We start from the raw sequence: 23,086 nt of genomic DNA, 5'->3' as shown, positions 1-23,086 counted from the left end.
CCCTGACAAGTGGGAATCCTACTGGGAGCCTGCCAAAATGATTCTAATTAGGTTAACCCTGGAAAATTCACTGGGATCAGCAATGGCTACTCTGCCGACTTCAAGTTGACAAACTACCGAAGCAGAAAATCCCGGCTAATGCTTGTAGATATCTGGGGCTTAACTTAACAGAGTTTTGCTTTTACTTGAGAAAATAAAGTAATTGATTCTAGTCGCACTCGTCAATGTAAAGTCTGTGGGTTGTGCAGTTAATTACGACACAGACTTCAGGAGTAACATACAACAGGACTTTACTATTCGAAGGTCAGGGCGAATCTGCCCTATAAATCATGCCACTGCACTTATATACCGGTGTGGTCACTGTCGGTATTACCGTATACAGAAGCCAAACAAGTAGTGCCACACCTAAAATAGTTCTCTTAAAGGTGAACGGTTACATACAATAGTCTCTTAAAGGTAGACGGTTACATACACTACAATCCTCCCTTTTTAGCTTACAACATACGTATTCCCCATTAAACATAACATATATTCAACTTCATGTAAAACAATTTACAGATATAGTCTCTGCGGAAAACAGTTCACAGGTTCAGTCTCTGTGGGAACAGTTCACAGATTCAGTCTCTGGTCTTGACTCGGTCCGAACAACATCTCTGTGGTGTAGCCGGTTCACCTTGCTAGCATGACTCATCCAATAGTCTTTCCCTTGACGTAACAGCTTGAACTTCCGTCCTGCTGAACCAGCCGTGCTGACTTTTACAAACAGCTGGACTGCCTTAGTAATTTTTCCCTACTTTCCCATTAGAAGTGATAATGATTTAGATGGTTATCATCTTCGGCTTCGTCTTTTCCTTTTTTGCTTCTTGGAGACTCTTGGGGCTCCCTTATCAGCTGCCAGCTGTAGCGCCACCATCTCCCTATGTTCCTTAGACTTTAAGTGCTTCATCCTGATTTCTGCACTTTGGGAGTTTTCATCACAAGCTGGGCAGACCAAGTCCTCGTAATATTCCGTGTCACTCAACAGGTCATGGTAATATTCGGTGTCATCCTGAGCTAGTCTAGCGAGAGGGCCTGCTACTTCTTCCTTACCCAACTGGACGTTAGCCGACTGTTGTTCCCTCCCTAGACAACTTTCCTGAAGAGACTTCTTTATGCGTTCATATTCATCCCACTCTTCCTGGGTTTCCTGCAAATCCTTCACTAATGACTTCAATACTTCCCCTTCCATCGGAGATTGATTGATCGGGCTATTCAATCCTTCTACTGGAGCATCTGTTTCAACATTCTGTTGTTCCCATTGACGTGATTCAGCGTACTTTTGGCATCCCAGTAAAATCCGTGTTGCACCCTCAGCTATATCCGTAACTTTTGAGAGCTCCGAACTCCTTCCCTCTGAAGATTGAAGCTTGTGTTCAGATTGTTCCCATTGCAGAGTCTTGTCCCTCAACATATGAAGGAGTTGGCTGACCGTTAACTCTTCCACGGGAACACTGTGAATCAGAGTCTTCTCCATTTCATCCACCTTTTCCTCCAATGCTTTTACCTTCTTTTCCTCTTGGACTTTGGCTTTCAGCGCTCGGAGAAGTTGTGCCATGATGCTGTCTAGCTCTTGTGCCATGATGCTCTCTAGCTCATGTCTTACAGTCTCTGTGTTTCTTACAGTTTCCTTTTCTTCCACTGAAAGGATTCCCAGTTGACTCTGTTCTTCAAGTTGTTGAACCTCGGTCATTGCCGCCTCATATTTGTCTTGGGTTTCCTTCAATAATTTTCTGAGTTCTTGGACATCTTGCCTTTCATGTTCTGCCATGTCTTTCACCTCTAATTTCTCATCTATGGATGGAACTTCTACCGATGAGTCTGTCTTGGCCTTGAGCTCATCAAGAATTTCCTGCAGCCTTTGGACTTCTTGCTCATGTTCAACCTTTAGTTGCTCATATGCTTCTACTGAAACTAGCTTTTCGGAGGTTGCCGAGTTAGCCCCCTCCAGAATTGTAGCCTGGGCCTGTTCATACTGTTCTTTCAACTTCTCACACTCTGCTTGTAAGGAGGAGTCGTAGAGAAGAACTGGAATAAAATCCTGGCTTCCTGAAGATTCCTCTTCAATTGCTTCTTTCGCAATTTTCTGTTGGAGTTCAGCCAAGGCTGCTATGCTATCTGCCTCTCGAAGTCTCACTGCCATCAAATCTTCTTTATTCTTGCAGTCTATCTCAGCCATTTTCCCTTTACTTTCATTTAACTGAGTGAGTAGTCCCTTATTCTGGGCTGAGAGATATTGCACTTTCTCCTGTAGACCATTGCACTCCTTCTCTGTTCGACCTAGCTGGTTACTGCTGATTTGGTTCTGTGTTTCAAGTTCCAACATCCTTTGCTTAGCTTCTTTCAGTTTCGCCCCTATAAGCTCCTCTTGCAACATGGCCACATTATTCTCATCAGGTAGAGAAGCGTTTCTCTTTTCTATGCCCAAGATTTTTTTCTGCATCTCTTTAAGTGCACACTGCGATTCAGCTTCTCTTAACCTTGCCTGCACTAGCTCCGTCTCCAATTGCAGAACAAAATCCTCAGTGTAGCGTGGGTTGCCTTTATGCTGTATCTCTAGATCATGCAAATATTCTAACTCCTGAACATCATAAGGGAGATGTGATCGGTAATTGGTCACGATGGCTCTATGGTCGCTCTCTGCTTGAGCCAGCAGGTTCTGTTGTCTTTCCAGACTCTCCCATTCGGTGTCATAGAACTTTTTCATTGTTTTCATCTCTTGTACGAGACGGTAACTCAATTGTTCTAATTGTTGTCGTACTTTGAGATAACGTTGAGTTCGAGCCCGGTGTTCCTCCGTAATGCATATGTCTGTAACTTGAACAGACTCAAAATTCTCTGTCTTTATACACGCCATCGTTTTTCCAACCTTAGTCAGTGAGTTCATGTTAACCTTGTTTTTCATACTTGGGCTGGACTTATCGTCTTCCGGCTCAGAGTCTGAGCTGCTTGTCTGCACCGAGTCCTCACTCGTCATTGCTTGTAGGTAGTGCCATTCCATGTCTATTTTCTTGATCCACTCCCGTCCTAGAAGTGGTGGTCCTCCCTCAGGTAGTATGTATAAGTTCATTCTTGGGTGTTCTTTACCCCTATCTCTCACCTTGACTCTTATCTTTCCCATGGGGTATACTTTATGCCCCGTGTATGTCTGCAATACGAACTTGGTATCTCTTAAGGGTATATGTGAGAAGAGCCGGTGGTAATCCCTTCGATTTATGACTGATACAGCTGATCCAGTGTCCAACTCCATTTTCACTTGGATTCCAGCTATTTTTAGCATGACCCAGATAGTTTGTAGGTCAGCTTCCTTACTCACATTATGAATTCTCAGACTACCCAGCTCCTGGCCGTTTGGGTCTGAGTCTGAATTCTGTTCGTCTGAACTCTTCTCAGCCACCTTGTGTACCTTGTTGTACTTTTCCTGTGATGGCTTCCTTTGGTTGTTGGTCTTCTTCCCTGACCGGCATACCTTAGCGATGTGACCCAGTTTGCCACATTTCCTACATTCCTGGTTCTTAAACCAGCATTGGTTCTGATCGTGTGTTGTCTTCCCACAGCGATAGCATTTTGTTATACTCGAGGTAATTTGGTCCACACCGAGTGCCGCTGCCTTTAGCTGCATTTCCGCAGTTCCTTTTGCTGCGGCTTCGTGCGATGCTGCTATAAGGACAGCCCTGTCAAGTGTAAGGTCGTTCTCTTCGAGTAATCGCTTTTGCGTCCCTTCCTTGGACAGTCCGCATACGAACTTGTCTCGCAATGCCTCTGTCAGATTCCCTTCAAACTGGCAGTATTTCGCTAGTCTACGCAGTTCGACCAAGTATTCCGCGTTGCTTTCGTCTTTCCGTTGCGTTCTCGCATAGAATTTGAATCGTTCAGCCAACATCAACGGTGTGGGGTTCAAGTGATCCTTCAGAACAGCCACTATCTCATCGAAAGTCTGATCCGTCGGTTTAGCTGGTGATAGTAGATGCTTCAAGAGCCCGTATGTCTTTGCGCCCATCGAGTTTAGCAAGGTTATAGCTTTGTCGTCTTCTTCTATTTTGTTGGCCTCACAATAGATCTCAATGCGTTCCACGTACGTGGCCCAGTCTTCTATCTCCGAATTAAAATCGTTGATGTTACCATGCTTAGGCATCTTCCTCTCTTTGGGAACAACACAAGTATTTCTTTAAATTATTATTTCTTTTTTTTTCCTAAGATGGCGGTTTTCCCGCGAAAATGGCGGTTTCCCGCTCTTATCTTCTCTCCCCGCCCACTTCAATGGCGGTTTCCCGCTTCTGTCTTCTTCCCCGCCTAATGGCGGCTTCCCGCGTTTCTTCCCTGGCGGGAGGGGTACACTTTCCCCACGGGCGACGGCCGCTGGCTTTCAGGTTCACAGCCTGCGCGTCGGCTTCAAGGCTTTCCCTTTTTTTTTTTAATTTTATGGCAGGGCGACCGGCTCTGGGTACCCCGTTGATGGCGAACAGGTTCAGCCGCTGGGCTGGCTCTCGCACAGTTCCCCTTGCTCGGCTCTGTCTCTCTCCCGCTCGCTCGGCTCTACCGGCGCTGGGTACACCCCGTTGACGGAGGACAGTTCAGCCGCTGGACTGGCTCTCGCACAGTTCCCTTTGCTCGGCTCTGTCTCTCTCCCGCTCGCTCGGCTCTACCGGCGCTGGGTACACCCCGTTGACGGAGGACAGTTCAGCCGCTGGACTGGCTCTCGCGCAGTCTCTCTTGGTCGGCTCTGCCTCTCCCGCTCGCTCGGACCCCAATCGCGCCTCCCAGCCCTCTCGCAGTCCGGTGCTTCTCTCCCCGGCTGCGGCTGAGTTTCTCTCTTCCCGCGCCTACGCTCCCGGTCGCAGCGCTTCGTGGCTTCGGTCACCGCCCGGCTTTTCCCGCCGGTCGCGGTCTCTCACGACGCCGTTGGACCCGACTTTTTGTCCGGCTCCTTTTCCCCCTCGACCGTGGTCGAGTGCCCAGCCCTTATCCTCCGGCTATTCTTTTCACTTTCCCTTACTCACAGTCACCGTGGCAGAAGGGACAGTCAGTGCCTGTTGCTGATGGAAGTTTTTGTCGCTAAAGTCTTCCTCCTTTCTATTGCTGCAGTCTTGAGTTTTCTCCCAGCCGAATGACGAGGGCGGTTGCCTCTTTTCGACGCTCTTTCGTTGCTTTGAAAATATTGTTGCCGCAGGGTACGATCGGACTCGTCGCCACTGTAAAGTCTGTGGGTTGTGCAGTTAATTACGACACAGACTTCAGGAGTAACATACAACAGGACTTTACTATTCGAAGGTCAGGGCGAATCTGCCCTATAAATCATGCCACAGCACTTATATACCGGTGTGGTCACCGTCGGTATTACCGTATACAGAAGCCAAACAAGTAGTGCCACACCTAAAATAGTTCTCTTAAAGGTGAACGGTTACATACAATAGTCTCTTAAAGGTAGACGGTTACATACACTACAGTCAAGACACAATCCCTTTTACAACTTTTTCGGGCAATTTTCTTGACGCAAAGAGCTGAGTGCGATCTCCAATCCTGCTGAAAGCTAACGAACCTTGAGCTACTGTTTTGAGATTCTGAATGTGCTCAGTGTGGGAAGATTACAGAATGAGAAAATAATAATTGATAGCAGTTCGATTTTTTTTTCTCTTTTTGTTGTAAAATTCCATTAAATGTAATCCAAGTGTCAAGGCGGCTCTGCACATGATTTTGAATGAGAGACAAAGAGAGATCAGGAACAAGCCATCGTGCAGCAGCTAGTTTGTTGGTGGTTTTGCCACTGCCAGGAATGGAGCAGGAGAGTTCAAGGTCCGGGAGTGGCACAAAACGAGCGGTAGCGCCTCAACAATTCGTTTTACACTCCGTCCGATTTTCTTTACAGGATTATCGGGCAGAGTGTGAAACGGTCTGCCGATGCGCAATAACCTATTTTGCACTACCATCCAAGATGAATTTCACCCCATCATTTATTTTCTTATTTTTGACTATGATCAATACCATGTTGTTGAAAGTGAGACTCCTTTTTCCTCCATTTCCTGAGTATTCCTGTGCCACATATAATCTGAGTGTGGCCTGCATGACCCTCCCTCTAATTTTCCCTCCCTCTCCTTGGGGAAGTACCTGGCCAATCCTTGGAGCTCTCCACAGTAGCATGCTTGAGATTAGGAGCTCAACTCAGAGGATTACAGGCTTGAACCTTAACCTGTGGTGCAATATGCTGGGGCTCCTGTGCAGATCTCTGTATTAATACTAACCTACAAGCCATGGAAGCCAGTACTTGGACATCCTCCCATCCGTCTTCATATCCCAAGGGTGTACAAATATGGCACATTTTAACTTTTCTGCAGCCTTAAAAGTAAAGCAATGAGAAGTGCTGAGTCTCGCAATTAATAATGAAATCTCAAACAATGATACATAATTTGGCCATTTAATCAGTTCCATGTATAGGGCAAAATTGTTCACTTGGCAATCTGATACTGTTTGCCCAGTAATAATTCCTAACTATATTTTGGGATACAGCATAGTGTGAACAGAAGATTTGTCTCCAACGTGTCTTCTCAGTAGTGACAATGATAGGAAACTTTACATTATACACATAACTAGCTGATCAGAAGACAGCTGGCAAGCTCTAATTTATCAATGTGCTGGTTAGGAAATGCCAGCACCATAAATTAACTGAGAAGATGTAAAAAAAAGCATAGTTTCATCAATAAATCTGCACTTAAAAAAAAACTTATTTGACCCATATCAAATTTATTTTCACATTTCTCATACAGGCATACCATCTTCTAGGCTGCTAATGTCATTCTTTGTTCTGTTTCCCCCTCCCTTCCCCCTCTTTGCTGGGTACCTTCTTAGTTGCTCTCCAATACATGGCTCAAGTAGCTAATCTTCATGTGTGAGGAAAGGTTGAGTAGGTTGGGACTCTACTCATTGGAGTTCAGAAGAATGAGAGGCGATCTTATCGAAACATATAAGATTGTGAGGGGGCTTGATCGGGTGGATGCGGTGAGGATGTGTAACGAGACAGGATTAATTAAAAATGTCCTAGTAAAGGATCCCCTTGGAATGAGTGACCATAACATGGTTGAATTCCATATTCAATTAGAGGGTGAGAAGGTTGGATCTCAAACAAGCGTGCTAAGCTTGAATAAAGGAGACTATGAAGGTATGAGAGCGGAATTGAGTAGAGTGGATTGGGAAAATAGATTAAAGGGTAAAACGATACATGATCAGTGGTGTACATTTAAGGAGTTATTTTACAACTTCCAAAAAATATATATTCCACTGAGAAGAAAAGGGTGTAAAAGAAAAGACAGCCATCCGTGGCTAAGTAAAGAAATTAAGGATAGTGTTCGACTAAAAACAAGGGCATATAAGGTAGCCAAATCTAGTGGGAGGATAGAGGATTGGGAAAACTTTAAAAGACAGCAAAAAATAACAAAAAGATTGATTAAGAAAGGGAAGATAGATTATGAAAGTAAATTAGCAAAAAATATAAAAACAGATAGTAAGAGTTTTTATAGTTATATAAAAAGAAAAAGGGTGGCTAAAGTAAATGTTGGTCCCTTAGAGGATGAGACCGGGAAATTAATGGTGGGAAATATGGAGATGGCAAAAACACTGAATGAATATTTTATATCAGTCTTTACAGTAGAAGACACTAAGAATATCCCAACACTGGACAAACAGGGGGCTAAAGGGGGGGGGAGGAGCTAAACACGATCAAAATCACTAAGGAAGTGGTACTCGGTAAAATAATGGGACTCAAGGCGGATAAATCCCCTGGACCTGATGGCTTACATCCTAGGGTCTTGAGGGAAGTGGCGGTAGGGATTGTGGATGCATTGGTAATAATTTTCCAAAACTCCCTGGACTCGGCAAAGGTCCCGGCAGACTGGAAAACTGCTAATGTAACACCCTTATTTAAAAAGGGCAGTAGACAGAAGGCTAGAAACTATAGACCGGTTAGCCTAACATCTGTGGTAGGTAAAATTTTGGAGTCCATTATTAAGGAGACAGTAACAGGACATTTGGACAATCATAATTTAATAGGACAAAGTCAGCATGGTTTTATGAAGGGGTAGTCATGTTTGACAAATTTGCTGGAGTTCTTTGAGGAAGTAACATATAGGGTGGATAAAGGGGAACCAGTGGACGTAGTATATTTAGACTTCCAAAAGGCATTTGACAAGGTGCCACACAAAAGATTATTGCTTAAGATAAAAAAAAACCACGGGATTGGGGGTAATATTCTGGCATGGATAGAGGATTGGCTATCTAACAGAAGGCAGAGAGTTGGGATAAATGGTTCATTCTCAGACTGGCAATCAGTAACTAGTGGTGTTCCGCAAGGGTCAGTGCTGGGTCCCCAACTCTTTACAATCTATATTAATGATTTGGAGGAGGGGACTGAGTGTAACATATCAAAGTTTGCAGATGATACTAAGATGGGAGGGAAAGTAGTGAGTGAGGAGGACATAAAAAACCTGCAAGGGGACATAGACAGGCTAAGTAAGTGGGCAGAGATTTGGCAGATGGAATACAATACTGGAAAGTGTGAGGTTATGCACTTTGGCAGGAAAAATCGTAGAGCAAGTTATTATCTTAATGGCAAGAAACTGGAAAGTACTGAAGTACAAAGGGATCTGGGGGTCCTGGTGCACGAAACTCAAAAGGTTAGTATGCAGGTGCAGCAAGTGATTAAGAAGGCCAATGGAATGTTGGCTTTCATTGCTAGGGGGATAGAATATAAAAATAGGGAGGTATTGCTTCAGTTGTACAAGGTATTGGTGAGACCGCACCTGGAATACTGCGTACAGTTTTGGTGTCCATACTTAAGAAAGGACATACTTGCTCTCGAGTCAGTACAAAGAAGGTTCACTCGGTTAATCCCGGGGATGAGGGGATGGACATATGAGGAGAGGTTGAGTAGATTGGGACTCTACCCATTGGAGTTCAGAAGAATGAGAGGCGATCTTATTGAAACATATAAGATTGTGAAGGGGTTGGATCGGGTGGATGCGGGGAAGATGTTCCCGATGATGGGTGAAACTAGAACTAGGGGGCATAGTCTTAGAATAAGGGGCTGCTCTTTCAAAACTGAGATGAGGAGGAACTACTTCACTCAGAGGGTGGCAGGTCCATGGAATATGCTGCCCCAAAAAACTGTAGAAGCTACATCATTACATAAATTTAAAACAGAAATAGACAGTTTCCTAGAAGTAAAGGGAATTAAGGGTTACGGGGAGCGGGCAGGAATTTGGACATGAGTCTAGGTTCGGATCGGTCATGGCCCTGTGGGTAGCGGAGCGGGCCCAGGGGCCGTGTAGCCTGATCCTGCTCCTATTTCGTGTGTCTAATTCTGTTAGAGTCAGGAGATGGTTCTGTGATAGTGGATTGGCGGTTAGGATCAGATCAGCCATGATCTTATTGAATGGCGGAGCAGGCTCGAGGGGCCGATTGGCCTACTCCTGCTCCTATTTCTTATGTTCTTATGTTCTTATGTTTCCACTGATGGGTGAGATTAGAACTAGGGGGCATAATCTTAGAATAAGGGGCTGCCCTTTCAAAACTGAGATGAGGAGAAACTTCTTCACTCAGAGGGTAGTAAATCTATGGAATTTGCTACCCCAGAGAGCTGTGGAAGCTGCAACATTAAATAAATTTAAAATGGAGATAGACATTTTCCTAGCAGATAAGGGAATTCGGGGTTACGGGGAGAGGGCAGGGAAGTGGACGTGAGTCTAGATTCAGATCAGCCATGATCCTATTGAATGGCGGAGCAGGCCCGAGGGGCCGTATGGCCTACTCCTGCTCCTATTTATTATGTTCTTATGTTCTTATGTTCTTAACAGTGAATATCAGTACACTATTCAAGCACATGGGGGCATCACTGTTGAACTTGACTCTGGCCTTATTGAACATGCACACTTCCAGCAGGTATTACCAGCTCAGGGGGCAAAGTCTGGCTGTTTTCCCCTTTCCTAACCCAGGGGCTTGAGGCCAACTGCAGCATTCCCACTGCCACTCCGGCTGTGATCACCTAACTCAGTACGATAGCAAAATACTGCAGATGCTGGAAATCCAAAATAACAACAGAGAATGCTGGAAAAACTCAGCAGGTCAGGCAACATCCGTGGAGAGAAATGTGAGTTGACGTTTCGGGTTGAAACCCTACTTCAAAACTGGAAAGAAAATAAAAAGATCGAAGGCAAAGCTGCGATCGAACAAAAGAAGAAAAGGAGACAATAAAAGGTATTAGAAGCCAGATGAGATGGTAATGGGCCCTTCAGGAATAAAAATAGGGATTAGGCTAAAAACTGCCTGTTAACTACCTGTTAACAGGCAGTTAATTGGCACTAATCCCCTTCACGCCTCGGGGAGGCGGGTCCCAGCACAGGTCGGGTATCCGCCTCCTTTGAAACTGGCATGGAGGCGGGTTGGGGGTGGGATGGGTTCGTGCCCCCCGATTTCATGATTTTAACCCCACACACGCCTCCAATCCCACCTCCTTGGCCTAATGAAAATCCTGCCCATAGGATTTGCTTGATTTGGCAACAAAGGTTGGGAGAGCTAAAATTCATGCCACAGAGATCTTTGTGGGCAGCTTTTTTTGAGGTGGACAGCGACTGCAAATTCCAGACCAATGTTCTGGCACATACCTTTCACTTATGCACCTGACATACAATTTTATACCCTGCCAAGTCCAACATGATCGCTGCAGCAAAGAAATAAAAGAACGACACAATAGCAAAATACTGCGGATGATGGAAATCTGAAATAACAACAGAAAATACTGGAAACACTCAGCAGGTCAGGCAGCATCCGTGGAGAGAGAAACAGAGTTAACGTTTCAGGTCTGCACGTTAACTCTGTTTCTCTTTCCACGGATGCTGCCTGACCTGCTGAATGTTTCCAGCATTTTCTGTTCTTATTAAAGAAAAGAACGACTTGCATTTATATAGCGCCTTTCATGACCTCAGGATGTCCCAAAGCGCTTTACAGCCAATGAAGTACTTTTGAAGTGTAGTCACTGTTGCAATGTAGGAAACAGTGTTCCACTTCTATGAAGCCATTCCAGTAACTTATGTTTAAGATATTGGTTAGCACTAGATGCAGAGGTACTTAATTTACTCTCCACTTCAATTGTAGATTAAGTGAAATATGTGTCCACATCTGCCATGCTTACTAAATCAAGGCATAAACTCATGGAAATTTGAATTTTGCCAGACCTCATTATGTCTGTATTGAGCTGGTTAAGAGGTATTTGAGAGTGGTGTAAGTTAACTTGTTCTCTGATTTTTCTCTCCCTCAGGAGTATATCTTGCCTTCAGCCTGAGCCACAGCTACAAATTTTACATCTCTGAACTGAAACTCGAGCTTTTCCCTCAAGATATACTCTACTAAAGTAGATGAGCAAAAGCAGAGACCTTTTAATGCATTCGCAGTATATTTTCCTCAATTCTGTAATTCTAGTGAAATAGATGTGACTATAAAATGGGAAACAACAATTTTACTCACATCTAGCTTTTCACTAAAATTGGTGAATGGAGGAAAGTTTTGTTTTGTAAATGATGCCAATATATTACTACAGGTGGTGGCATTAGAATCAACTTTTGTTAACAAATGGTTAGCAAGGTCATGAATCTATAAAGTAGTGCAATGCATTTATTAAACTCAGGTTTTTCCCCTCTATGCATTTATTGCTCATATATTTCTAAATTAATTCTGCATATGGCACTTTCAACATTTTTTTTAGAAATCTGACAACATGTAAATAATTTGAAAATATGTTCAGGCTTACAGCATACACTGGGTAAAGTTCTGGGCAATTCAGATCCCAATCATTGATATGGGAGCCAATTTGTATTCCAGGAAATCCTAACTGTTTCACGCAACGATGCATTTCCTGAACAGCAAGTTCTGGGTCCTGCATGGGCAGTGTACCAAGACCAGTGAATCTCTTTGGGTGTTTACGCACTGTGGCTGCAAGGTCATCATTTAAAATATGGCACAGGTCCAGAGTGTCCTTGGGTTTTGCCTGCCAAAAAAACCCAAAAATTACAGTCTGACATTTATCACATAGTGGCAGAGTTTTCTAAGAGAATGTAATTTGATACTTCTGTTGAATTATTCTCTGTGAAAGTTAAAATAAGAGAAGCCATGAAGTTCCACAAATGCTGAGGACTAATACATATATTTTTCTACTATTGTAATAAAATGTGTACAAATATATTGTGCTACATTGTTTGTTGGGGTGTCTAAATTGCCAAATCTTTGATTTGATAAATCTAAAATTATATCACCAATCCTGTAGTTACTTTTTATTGGGAATCACAGCATTAAATACACATTTATTCAATGAAAGTAACACAGGACCTTTACAATTTACATATGATATGTTATAACAACTATCGAGAATGACTGAACATAAGAAGTAGGAGAAGGAGTAGGCCATACGGCCCCTCGGGCCTGCTCCGCCATTCAATAGGATCATGGCTGATCCGAATCCAGACTCACGTCCACTTCCCTGCCCTCTCCCCGTAACCCCTAATTCCCTTATCTGCTAGGAAACTGTCTATCTCCATTTTAAATTTATTTAATGTTGCAGCTTCCACAGCTCTCTGGGGTAGCAAATTCCATAGATTTACTACCCTCTGAGTGAAGAAATTTCTCCTCATCTCAGTTTTGAAAGGGCAGCCCCTTATTCTTAGATTATGCCCCCTAGTTCTAGTCTCACCCATCAGTGGAAACATCCTCCCCGCATCCACCCGATCAAGCCCCCTCACAATCTTATATGTTTCAATAAGATCGCCTCTCATTCTTCTGAACTCCAATGAGTAGAGTCCCAACCTACTCAACCTTTCCTCATACGTCAACCCCCTCATCTCCGGAATCAACCGAGTGAACCTTCTCTGAACCGCCTCGAGAGCAAGTATATCTTTTCTTAAATATGGAAACAAAAACTGCACGCAGTAGTCCAGGTGTGGCCTCACCAATACCCTGTATAACTGCAGCAAGACTTCCCTGTTTTTATACTCCATCCCCCTTGCAATAAAAGCCAAGATTCCATTGGCCTTCCTGATCACCTGCTGCACCTGCATACTAACTTTTTGTGTTTCATGCACCAGGACCCCCAGATCCCTTTGTACTGTAGCACTTTGCAGTTTCTCTCCATTTAGATAATAACTTGCTCTTTGATTTTTTCTGCCAAAGTGCATAACCTCACACTTTCCAACATTATATTGCATCTGCCAAATCTCTGCCCACTCACTTAGCCTGCCTATGTCCGTTTGCAGGTTTTTTATGTCCTCCTTACTCATTGCTTTCCCTCCCATCTTTGTATCGTCGGCAAACTTGGATATGTAATGTATATACCTTTAAGGGGGGAACTATCTTTTACAGCTCATGTATACTGCAGTACATACAGTGACCACACCTGTATATAGCACTGAGTAGTAAACTTTACAGATCAGTTGCAGTGTGAGCCACGTTGAGTAAACACCTGTTGTACCGTTCTCCGCAGTCTGTGTCTTATTATAAACGGACGCAACATTGGCGATGAGGCAGGTTTGAACCTACCTGCAACTCTGCATCACCTCCCGGGTATTCGTTCCTGGAGATCAGTGGATTGGAGGTCAAGGCCAGAGACTCGGGCGTCGACCACGGGCAACCGCCCAGTTATCCAGCAGAAACTCGAGAATTGCGGGGGAGGCTGTCGAGAGCCAGGCTTGGCTTTCCAGTCGAGGTGGTCCAGTGAAACGGGCTGGCAACAGGTAGTGCGCAGACCCTTCCCGGACAGCGGCGGGCTAGAGCCCGACCGAGCGGCACAGCAAAGGGCCGAGCAGCGTCGACGGGGGAGAGAGAGAGAGGGCAGAGCGCACAGGGTGCAGCCGGTGTTCAGGGGCCGAGCAGCGTCGGAGAGGGAGAGAGAGATGCGCAGAAACCCATGAGGCGCCGCCATTGCCACGAGGACCGCCGAGAGCGGCGTTGGCAGCAGCGCAGGAGAAGCGCGCGAAACCTACAGGGCGCCGCCATTGCCACGAGAACCGCCGGGAGCGGCGTTGGCAGCAGCGGGGGAAGAAGGAAAGCGTGGGAGATGCCATTTTAAGCCATTGGGAGACGCCATTTTAAACCACACCCAAAATGCCGAAGAGTGGCAGTATCACCGCATTTGACAATGAAGTCGAAGATTGGACTACATATGTCGAACGAATAGAAGTGTACTGCAAGGCAAATGAGGTGTCCGATGACAAGAAAGCGTCGGTATTGTTAAATTTAATGGGTGCAAAGACGTATGGTTTATTACAAAATCTAGTAACCCCAACGAAGCCAATGGAAAAGAGTTTTGAAGACATAGTAACGATACTAAAGGAACATTTAAACCCCACACCGCTGCTGATAGAAGAAAGATTCAAGTTTCACAAACGGAACCAGCATAAGGATGAAAGCAATGCTGATTATGTAACAGAACTGCGCAAACTATCGAAACACTGCCAGTTTGGAGCGGGACTGGCAGATCCCTTAAGGGACAAGTTTGTGTGTGGGCTTCAAAGTGAAGGAACCCAGAAACGGCTTTTATCTGAAAAGGACCTTATGCTGGAAAAGGCTTTCAGCATTGCGGTATCATATGAAGCAGCAGCACGGGGCGCTGCAGAGATACAACAGAGACTGCAAGAATATGGCACAAACGAAATGTCATATGGAACAGAGAAGTGCTATCGCTGCGGCAGAACAACACACGACCAGAATGATTGCTGGTTCAAAGACAAAGTGTGCAGACAGTGTGGAAAAGTAGGACACATAGCACGAGTCTGCAGGTCGGGAAAGACAACCAGCAATAAGAAACCTACCAAAGGAAAGTACAAGAAGGTACATAAGATGACGGAGAATAGTTCAGACGAACAAAAGAGTGATAACGACTCCGAAAGCAGGGAACTGAGTTGCCTGAAACTACATAATGTGATCACAACGGAGGATCACTGAACCATTTGGGTCACTCTCAAGTTAGCAGGAGTCCAGGTAAAGATGGAATTGGACACAGGATCAGCCCTAACAGTCATAAACCGACGGGACTACGAGCGGCTATTCTCACACATACCCTTGAGAGACACAAAAATTATTTTGAAGACGTACACGGGGCAAAAAGCCTACCCCAAAGGAAAAATAAGGGTGACTGTTATATATAACGGTAAGGAAACACCAAAGCTAGACCTGTATGTATTGCAAGATGGAGGACCACCATTACTGGGACGTGAATGGATCCGGAAAATACAACAAGATTGGCATTCCATACAGGCACTGACTGTGGCTGACAAAAAGGATGACGACGTCACACCTGGGCGACTGTCAAAGATCCTAACTGACGCGAAAGAAGTGTTCCAGCAAGGACTCGGAACACTAAAAGGCATGACAGCGATGATTAAAATTGAAGAAAACGCAAGCCCAACATTTTTTAAGGCCAGACTGGTACCTTATGCGATCCGCCCAGCCGTCGAAGCAGAGCTGGAGAGTCTGGAATGTTCAGGTGTACTGTCCAAGGTAGACTGGAGCGAGTGGGCTACACCCATCGTCCCTGTGATGAAAAAGTCGTTGAGCAGCACGCCTGGGGAACCAAGGAAGGTTCGCATCTGTGGGGACTTTAAGGTAACAGTAAACCCGGTCCTTCACACCGTACAATATCCACTTCTGCGGATTGAAGATATTTTCGCCTCGCTATCTGGAGGGAAACGCTTCACTAAGATTGATCTGGCCCAGGCATATCTGCAAATGGAGGTAGAAGAAGCATCAAAAAAATACCTCACAATCAACACCCATAAAGGTCTCTACCAATAGAACCGGCTGGTATTCGGGGTAGCATCAGCTCCGGCTATTTGGCAGAGGGCAATGGAACAAGTCCTGCAAGGGATCCCAGGGACCCAGTGTTATTTGGGCGACATCCTGGTCACGGGCGAAAATGACAGTGATCACCTTGCCAACCTGGAGCAGGTGCTCACTAGATTGCAGGAATATGGGCTCCGAGCTAACCGCCCCAAATGCGAGTTTTTTAGAAAACAGATCTCGTATTGTGGCCACGTTATTGATAAAGAGGGGTTACATAAGTCCCCAGAGAAGATTGAGGCAGTAGTCAAGGCTCCAGCACCGGAAAATGTGTCACAACTGAGGTCGTTCCTCGGGCTGGTAAACTACTACCATAAGTTCTTGCCAAATTTGTCTACAATACTACACCCACTGAACACCCTACTGCAAACTGGGGTGCCATGGAAGTGGAGTGATGAATGTAGACGAGCTTTCCAGAAGAGCAAAACACTAATCACATCGAAAGAGGTATTGGCCCATTACAACCCGGCATTACCAATTCGGTTGGCATGTGATGTGTCACCCTACGGCATTGGAGCGGTGCTGTCGCACAAATTCTCGGACGGCTCTGAGAGGCCAATAGCCTTTGCGTCACGATCACTAACCTCAGCCAAGCGTAACTACGGCCAGATTGACAGGGAGACCCTCAGCCTAGTGTGGGGAGTGAAAAAGTTCAATCACTATCTGCACGGGCAGAAATTCACCTTGCTGACTGATCACCAGCCTCTTGTCTCCATTTTTAATCCGAACAAGGGTGTTCCGGTGATGAGTGCGCAACGACTACAAAGATGGTCACTTTTTCTAGGGGCGCACCACTATGAGATTGAATATAAGGGCACGAAACAGCATGGAAATGCTGATGGGCTATCACGCCTGCCACTGCCTGCTGCGGAGGAAGCACCAGCAGTAGATCCTGTCGAAATATTCCATTTGACTATAGTTGAATACCTACCGGTAACTAACGCTTGTATCGAAAAGGAAACCCGAAATGACCCGACACTGTCTCGGGTATATAATTTGACGGTGAAGGGATGGCCAGCACATGGCGACTCACTGTTGCCAGCATTCTTGACAAGGAGATAACAGCTGTCAGTGTGCCGGGGGACCTTGATGTGTGGATCCCGAGTGGTAATTCCACCCAAGTTAAGGGATAGAGTGCTCAATGAGCTTCATGAGGGTCATCTGGGAGGGGTAAAAATGAAAAGCCTAGCCAGGGCTTATGTGTGGTGGCCGGGAATCGATAAACAAATCGAGGACCTGACCAAGAGCTGCTCAGGATGCCAGAAAGTCCAAAATGCACTCTTATGTTCATTAATAAATAGACATTCTTATTATGAACACAGCTAGCTTTTGCTAGTTACTTTATTGAGCATATTTGGACTGGTACAGTATCTGTAGAGGCTTCCATCTTGACTGTTGCCTTGTGGGTAGCCTAATGCCTCATGGGTAATGTAGTCTTAATATATATATACAGCTGGGTAGTGTAGTCTTATATACAGCTCTACACAGCTCTACGGCTCCACCTAGTGTCCACTATAGAATGACATGTTATTGATCATTACATCCCCCTTTCTTTGAGGTTTAACAAAATCAATATCAATCAACTTTCAAGAAAACGATAAAGATAATATCAGTAACACTTTTGTTAGTGCTCTATAAACATAAACATTTTCAAAACAGTCAACACATTTTCAAAGCTTTACATTGTACTCAAAGATTAAGTCTATCAGGCTCTTTTACTTCATGTGTGGATCTTCTCAACACGGGTAAGTCTGATGTGTCTTCATGAGATTGTTCTGGCGGTGATGGATTTCACATGCATTATGACACTGCTTGCTGTGGTGCTTGAGAGCAGCGCCATCTCAGGATAGTTAGAATAGTAGTCAATCACTATTAGATAGTCTTTACCATTTAAATGAAAAAGGTCCATACCAACCTTTTGCCATGCTGCTGTTGGTATGTCAGCTACTATCATTGGTTCCTTTGCTTGTTTGTTTTGGTGTTTCTGACATGTCTCACATTTGCCTATCATGTTCTCAATGTCCTTATTTATGCCAGGCCAATAAACAGTGTCTCTTGCTCGCCTTTTGCATTTTTCAATTCCGAGGTGTCCCTCATGAATCCTTTTGAGCATGTCTTGATGTAGAGCCTGTGGAATGACTATTCTGTTCTGTTTTAGTAATAGTCCACTTGCGACACTCAATTCTGACCTTCTGTGAAAATATTTTGGACAGGAACCTTTTGGCCAACCATGATGAATGTTCTCTATTACTGTTTGTAATACTGTATCTTTTACTGTTTCTTCTGCTATTTGCTTTGATTTTGTGTCTGACACGGGCAGCGCAGCAGTGACCATACTCACATGAACATCCACGTCTTCTTCAGTAGAGCTCACATGACTCATTGTGGGTGCTCGGGATAGTGCATCTGCTAACACTATGTATTTGCCTGGTGTGTAGATCAGTTCAAAGTCATATCTTTGCAGCTTCATCATGAGTCGTTGAATCCTTGGAGACATCTCATTCAGGTTCTTTTTTATGATGGCAACCAGAGGGCTGTGGTCTGTCTCAACTGTGAAGGTGGGAAGTCCATATATGTAGCCATGACACTTTTCTAGTCCAACTACCAAGCCTAGACATTCCTTTTCAATCTGGGTGTATCGACACTCAGTATCAGTCATAGACCTGGAGGCATACGCAACAGGCTTCCAATCTTCACCCTCTGCTTGTAGCAAGACCGCACCTAGGCCATCTTTTGATGCATCCGTTGACACTTTGATTCTTTTTGTTGGGTCAAAGAAGGTGAGTACAGGTGTGGTTGTCAGCACTGTTTTGAGGTTTATCCACTCTTGTTCATGTCTTTCTGTCCATGCGAACTCATTTGTTTTATGTAGCAGGTCTCACAGACAGGCTGTCTTGGCTGACAAGTTAGGAATGAACTTTCCAATGAAGTTTATCATCCCCATGATGCGTAGCACTCCTTTTTTGTCAGTGGGTCGGGGCATTTTGAGTATGGCGTTTACTTTTTCCATATCTGGCTCTATTCCTTTACCAGATAGATTATCTCCTAGGAAAGTGACTTCCTGGACGCCAAACTGACACTTGGCTTTGTTGAGCTTCAGTCCATTCCGGCATATGCTCTGTAGCACTTTAGTCAGTCTCTCGTTGTGTTCTTTCAGTGTGGAGCCCCAGATGATGATGTCATCAACATAGACCCGAACTCCTTCCAGACCTTCAATTATGTGTTCCATCGCTCTATGAAAGATTTCAGATGCAGATATTATCCCGAAAGGCATTCTGAGGAAACAATACCTGCCAAGTGGTGTGTTGAAGGTACAGTATTTGGTGCTCTCTTCATCCAGTTTTAGTTGCCAAAATCCTTGTGAGGCATCAAGCTTTGTAAAGTATCTGGCACCTGACATTTCACTGGTGATTTCTTCTCGCTTGGGAATCTGGTAGTGTTCACGTTTTATGTTTGCATTTAAGTCCTTTGGATCCATGCATATTCTTAGATCATTGTTCTTTTTCTTTACACATACCATGGAGTTAACCCAGTCTGTTGGCTCTTCGACTTTCCTGATGACTCCTAGTGTGGTCATTCTGTCCAGCTCATTCTTGAGCCGGTCACGCAGGGGTGCTGGAACTCTTCGTGGAGCATGTACCACTGGCTGAGCATTCTGCTTTAGCTGGATCTTGTAAGTGAATGGTAGAACTCCAAATCCTTTGAACACATCCTGGAAATTATTCACTACAGAATCCACCGAGTCATCTGGTCTGCTTATGGCACAGTTTATACGGTAGACTCTTTTGACCAGTTCTAAGTCCTCACAAGCTTTGTCACCCAGTAGTGAATCAAACCTTTCAGCCACAACAGAAAACATGAGATGATGCACTTTGTCTTTGACTGTCACTTTAAGTCTGCATACACCTAAGCTATCTATTTTCTGTCCATTATAATCCTTCAGTAGTACTGACTTTTTCTGTATTTTGGGCTTTTCTTTCATATTGTTAATGTCACTCATACTGATTAAGTTTGCTTTTGCCCCAGTGTCTAGTTTCAAGGTAACTAATGCTCCATTTACCTGCAGTGGGATCATCCATTTGTCCTCTTTTACTGCATTAACTTTATGTTCAGCATTGTCCATTTCTGAGGGCTGCACATTTTCTGTATCCTTTTTGATATTGTCACATGACACCATTCCTACAAAAAATGTCTCACTTAAATCAGTGTCCTCAATTACATTAACTCGTTGCCCTTTCTTAGTTTGTACTTTTGAAAAGCATTGTTTGGCAAAGTGATTCTTTCCATTACACTTTGTGCACATTTTTCCAAACGTTGGGTGTTGTCTTAACTGGTGTTTGTAACCACAGCGTTTACAATTAAAAATTCCATCCTCCGATTGCTTTTCATTTCTGTTCTGCCCATGTTTCTTCCCCTTATAGGACACAACACCGACAGCAGCATTATCACTCGTTACAATCGCATCATTATTGATTTCACTGAAAGTCTTCACGTGCTTTCGAGCTAGCTCGCTGGCTTGGCATATTTTCACCGCATTTTCCAAATTTAGTTCGGTTTCTCTCAACAGACGTTCCCTGACTTTTTTATCATGAATACCAAACACAATCTGGTCACGAATCATGGATGCTTTGAGCTCAGAGAAATTACATGTCTGTGCTTTCAGTTTCAGATCAGTTATAAAGCTATCAAAAGTCTCATTTTGCTGCTGTGTCCGAGAACAGAAGATGTATCTTTCATAGGTCTCATTCTTTTTGGGAGAGCAATGTGCATCAAATTTTTTTAGCACATCTTCTAATTTTTCTCTGTTCTCCACTGGATTAAATACAAATGTACGAAATACCTCTATCGCCTGTGGGCCTGCAACTGTAAGCAGCAACGCTACCTTCCTTGCATCTGGCTTCGTACCGAATCTGAAGGCTGCAATGTAGAGTTCGAATTGTTGTTTAAAAGTCTGCCAGTTGTAGTCGATGTTTCCTGTGAGTTTCAAACACTCTAGTGGCTTCAAATTCTCCATGTCGCTTTTCACAATTTTCAGCAGATCTTCACCACCCTGGTACCATCTTATGTTCATTAATAAATAGACATTCTTATTATGAACACAGCTAGCTTTTGCTAGTTACTTTATTGAGCACATGTGGACTGGTACAGTATCTGTAGAGGCTTCCATCTTGACTGTTGCCTTGTGGGTAGCCTAGTGCCTCATGGGTAATGTAGTCTTAATATATATATATACAGCTGGGTAGTGCAGTCTTATATACAGCTCTACACAGCTCTACGGCTCCACCTAGTGTCGACTATAGAATGACATGTTATTGATCATTACATGCACCACCACAGGCCCCTCTACACCCATGGGAGTGGCCCTCATCTCCATGGCAATGGGTGCATATTGATTTTGCTGGTCCATTCATGGACTCAATGTTTTTAATAGCCGTGGATGCGCACTCGAAATGGCCTGAGGACATCAAAATGTCCTCCACCACCACGGAGAAAACTATTGCAGTCCTACGGACCATTTTTGCCAGGAATGGCTTGCCAGAACAGATTTGCTCCGACAACGGACCACAGTTTATGTCCGAAGAGTTCCGGAGGTTCTTGAAAAAGAATGGGGTAAGGCATTACACATCCGCCCCGTATCATCCAGCCACAAATGGATTGGCTGAGAGGTTCGTACAAACCTTTAAGAAGGTAATAAAGGCGATGTACAATGACAACATTCTGCTGCAGCACAAGGTGGACAATTTCCTGTTCGCCTACCGGAATGCGACACATGCAGTCACCAACCAGGCCCCAGCCATGATGTTCTTTAACCGAAGGTTAAGATCTCACCTGGATTTACTCAGACCAAACGTATGAAGAGATGTTGAGAGTAAGCAATTCCAGCACATCCATGAGAAGCCAACAAGGAGCTTCAATGTAGGGCAACCAGTCTTGGCCCACGACTACCGAACAGAAAAATGGCAGCCAGGAACGATATGCACACGGCAGGACCCACTAATGTACACAGTGGACGTTGGGGAGAGGATCATGAGAGGCCATGCTGACCAGATCCTAGAGTCACAGGAACAAGTCAACCCCATGCCTCGCCCATACGTACCTGGTGATGAACCCGACGTACAGGTCGCATCTACCCCAGAAACAGTAGCATCGGAAGCTGATGAACCAATCGACGACAGGGGGCCAGAATCGCCTCCGCACCAAGAGCAAGACAGTCGGGAAAGGCGCTATCCAGAAAGGATCAGGAAGCCTCCCCAAAGACTGAATATATAAATAGACTATTTTCAGCTAATGTTGCATGTTAAAAGTGTTAATTGTAATTAGTTTGATATTTAATTGTTAAATGAGTGTTATGGTACTGTTAATCTAAAAGGGGAGGAATTGTAATGTATATACCTTTAAGGGGGGAACTATGTTTAACAGCTCATGTATACTGCAGTACCGGCAGTGACCACACCTGTATATAGCTCTGAGTAATAATCTATACAGATCAGTTGCAGTGTGAGCCACGTTGAGTAAACACCTGTTGTACCATTCTCCGTAGTCTATGTCTTATTATACACGGACGCAACAGGATATGTTGCACTCGGTCCCTTCCTCCAAATTGTTAATATAGAACAGGCTGGAGCTTTTTTCTCTAGAAAAGTGAACATTGAGAGGTGATCTGATAGAGGTCTTTAAAATTATGAAGGGTTTCGATAGGATAGATGTTGAGAAGATAGTTCCACTTGTGGTGCCATAAATATAAGATAGTCACTAATAAATCCACAAGGAATTCAGGAGAAACTGTTGTGTATGTACCTTTAAGAGAATAACTGGTCTCAGACTGCAGTACCGGCAGTGACCACCCCTGTATAAAAGGCGCTAGTGAGCCTTTGTTGTTTCAGTTTCACTATTGACTTCCAGCAGTAAAGACTTGTTTTGTTCAACTCCTGCTGTCCGTGTCTCAATCATTCACGGACGTAATATTGGCGACGAGCAGATACGAACCTACCTACAGTCTGCACCACCTCCTGGGATCCATTCCTACAGCGAAGTGAGCAGAGGTCGAGGCCAGAAAGAAAAGAAAGTAAGAGGCAGTAGAGACGGGCGTCGACCGTAGGCATCCGCCCCTGTGTTTGCGGAGTTGAAGATTGCTGGAGAGGCTGTCGGAAGCGGGGCCTGGTTCCTGTCGATGGTGCTTCAG

The 23,086-nt window shown here is 44.5% G+C and overlaps 1 protein-coding gene across 1 annotated transcript in view; it reads right to left on the bottom strand.

Annotated features, from left to right (window-relative positions):
- Positions 1-23,086, bottom strand: part of acmsd (aminocarboxymuconate semialdehyde decarboxylase) — a 79,271-nt gene that overhangs the window by 17,636 nt on the left and 38,549 nt on the right. Inside the window, exons 5-6 of the mRNA XM_085986604.1 lie at positions 11,828-12,064; positions 6,276-6,369 (exon numbers count right to left, since the gene is read on the bottom strand). Coding sequence (XP_085842730.1) covers positions 6,276-6,369; positions 11,828-12,064 — 331 coding nt within the window. The remainder of the gene's footprint in view (positions 1-6,275; positions 6,370-11,827; positions 12,065-23,086) is intronic.

This window comes from Somniosus microcephalus, chromosome 4, assembly GCF_052327205.1.
Source record: "Somniosus microcephalus isolate GS21.2 chromosome 4, FLI_Smic_1.0, whole genome shotgun sequence".
Lineage (NCBI taxonomy): Eukaryota > Metazoa > Chordata > Chondrichthyes > Squaliformes > Somniosidae > Somniosus > Somniosus microcephalus.
Note: the sequence above shows the minus strand (reverse complement) of the source record. Positions and strands in the feature narration are given on the sequence as shown.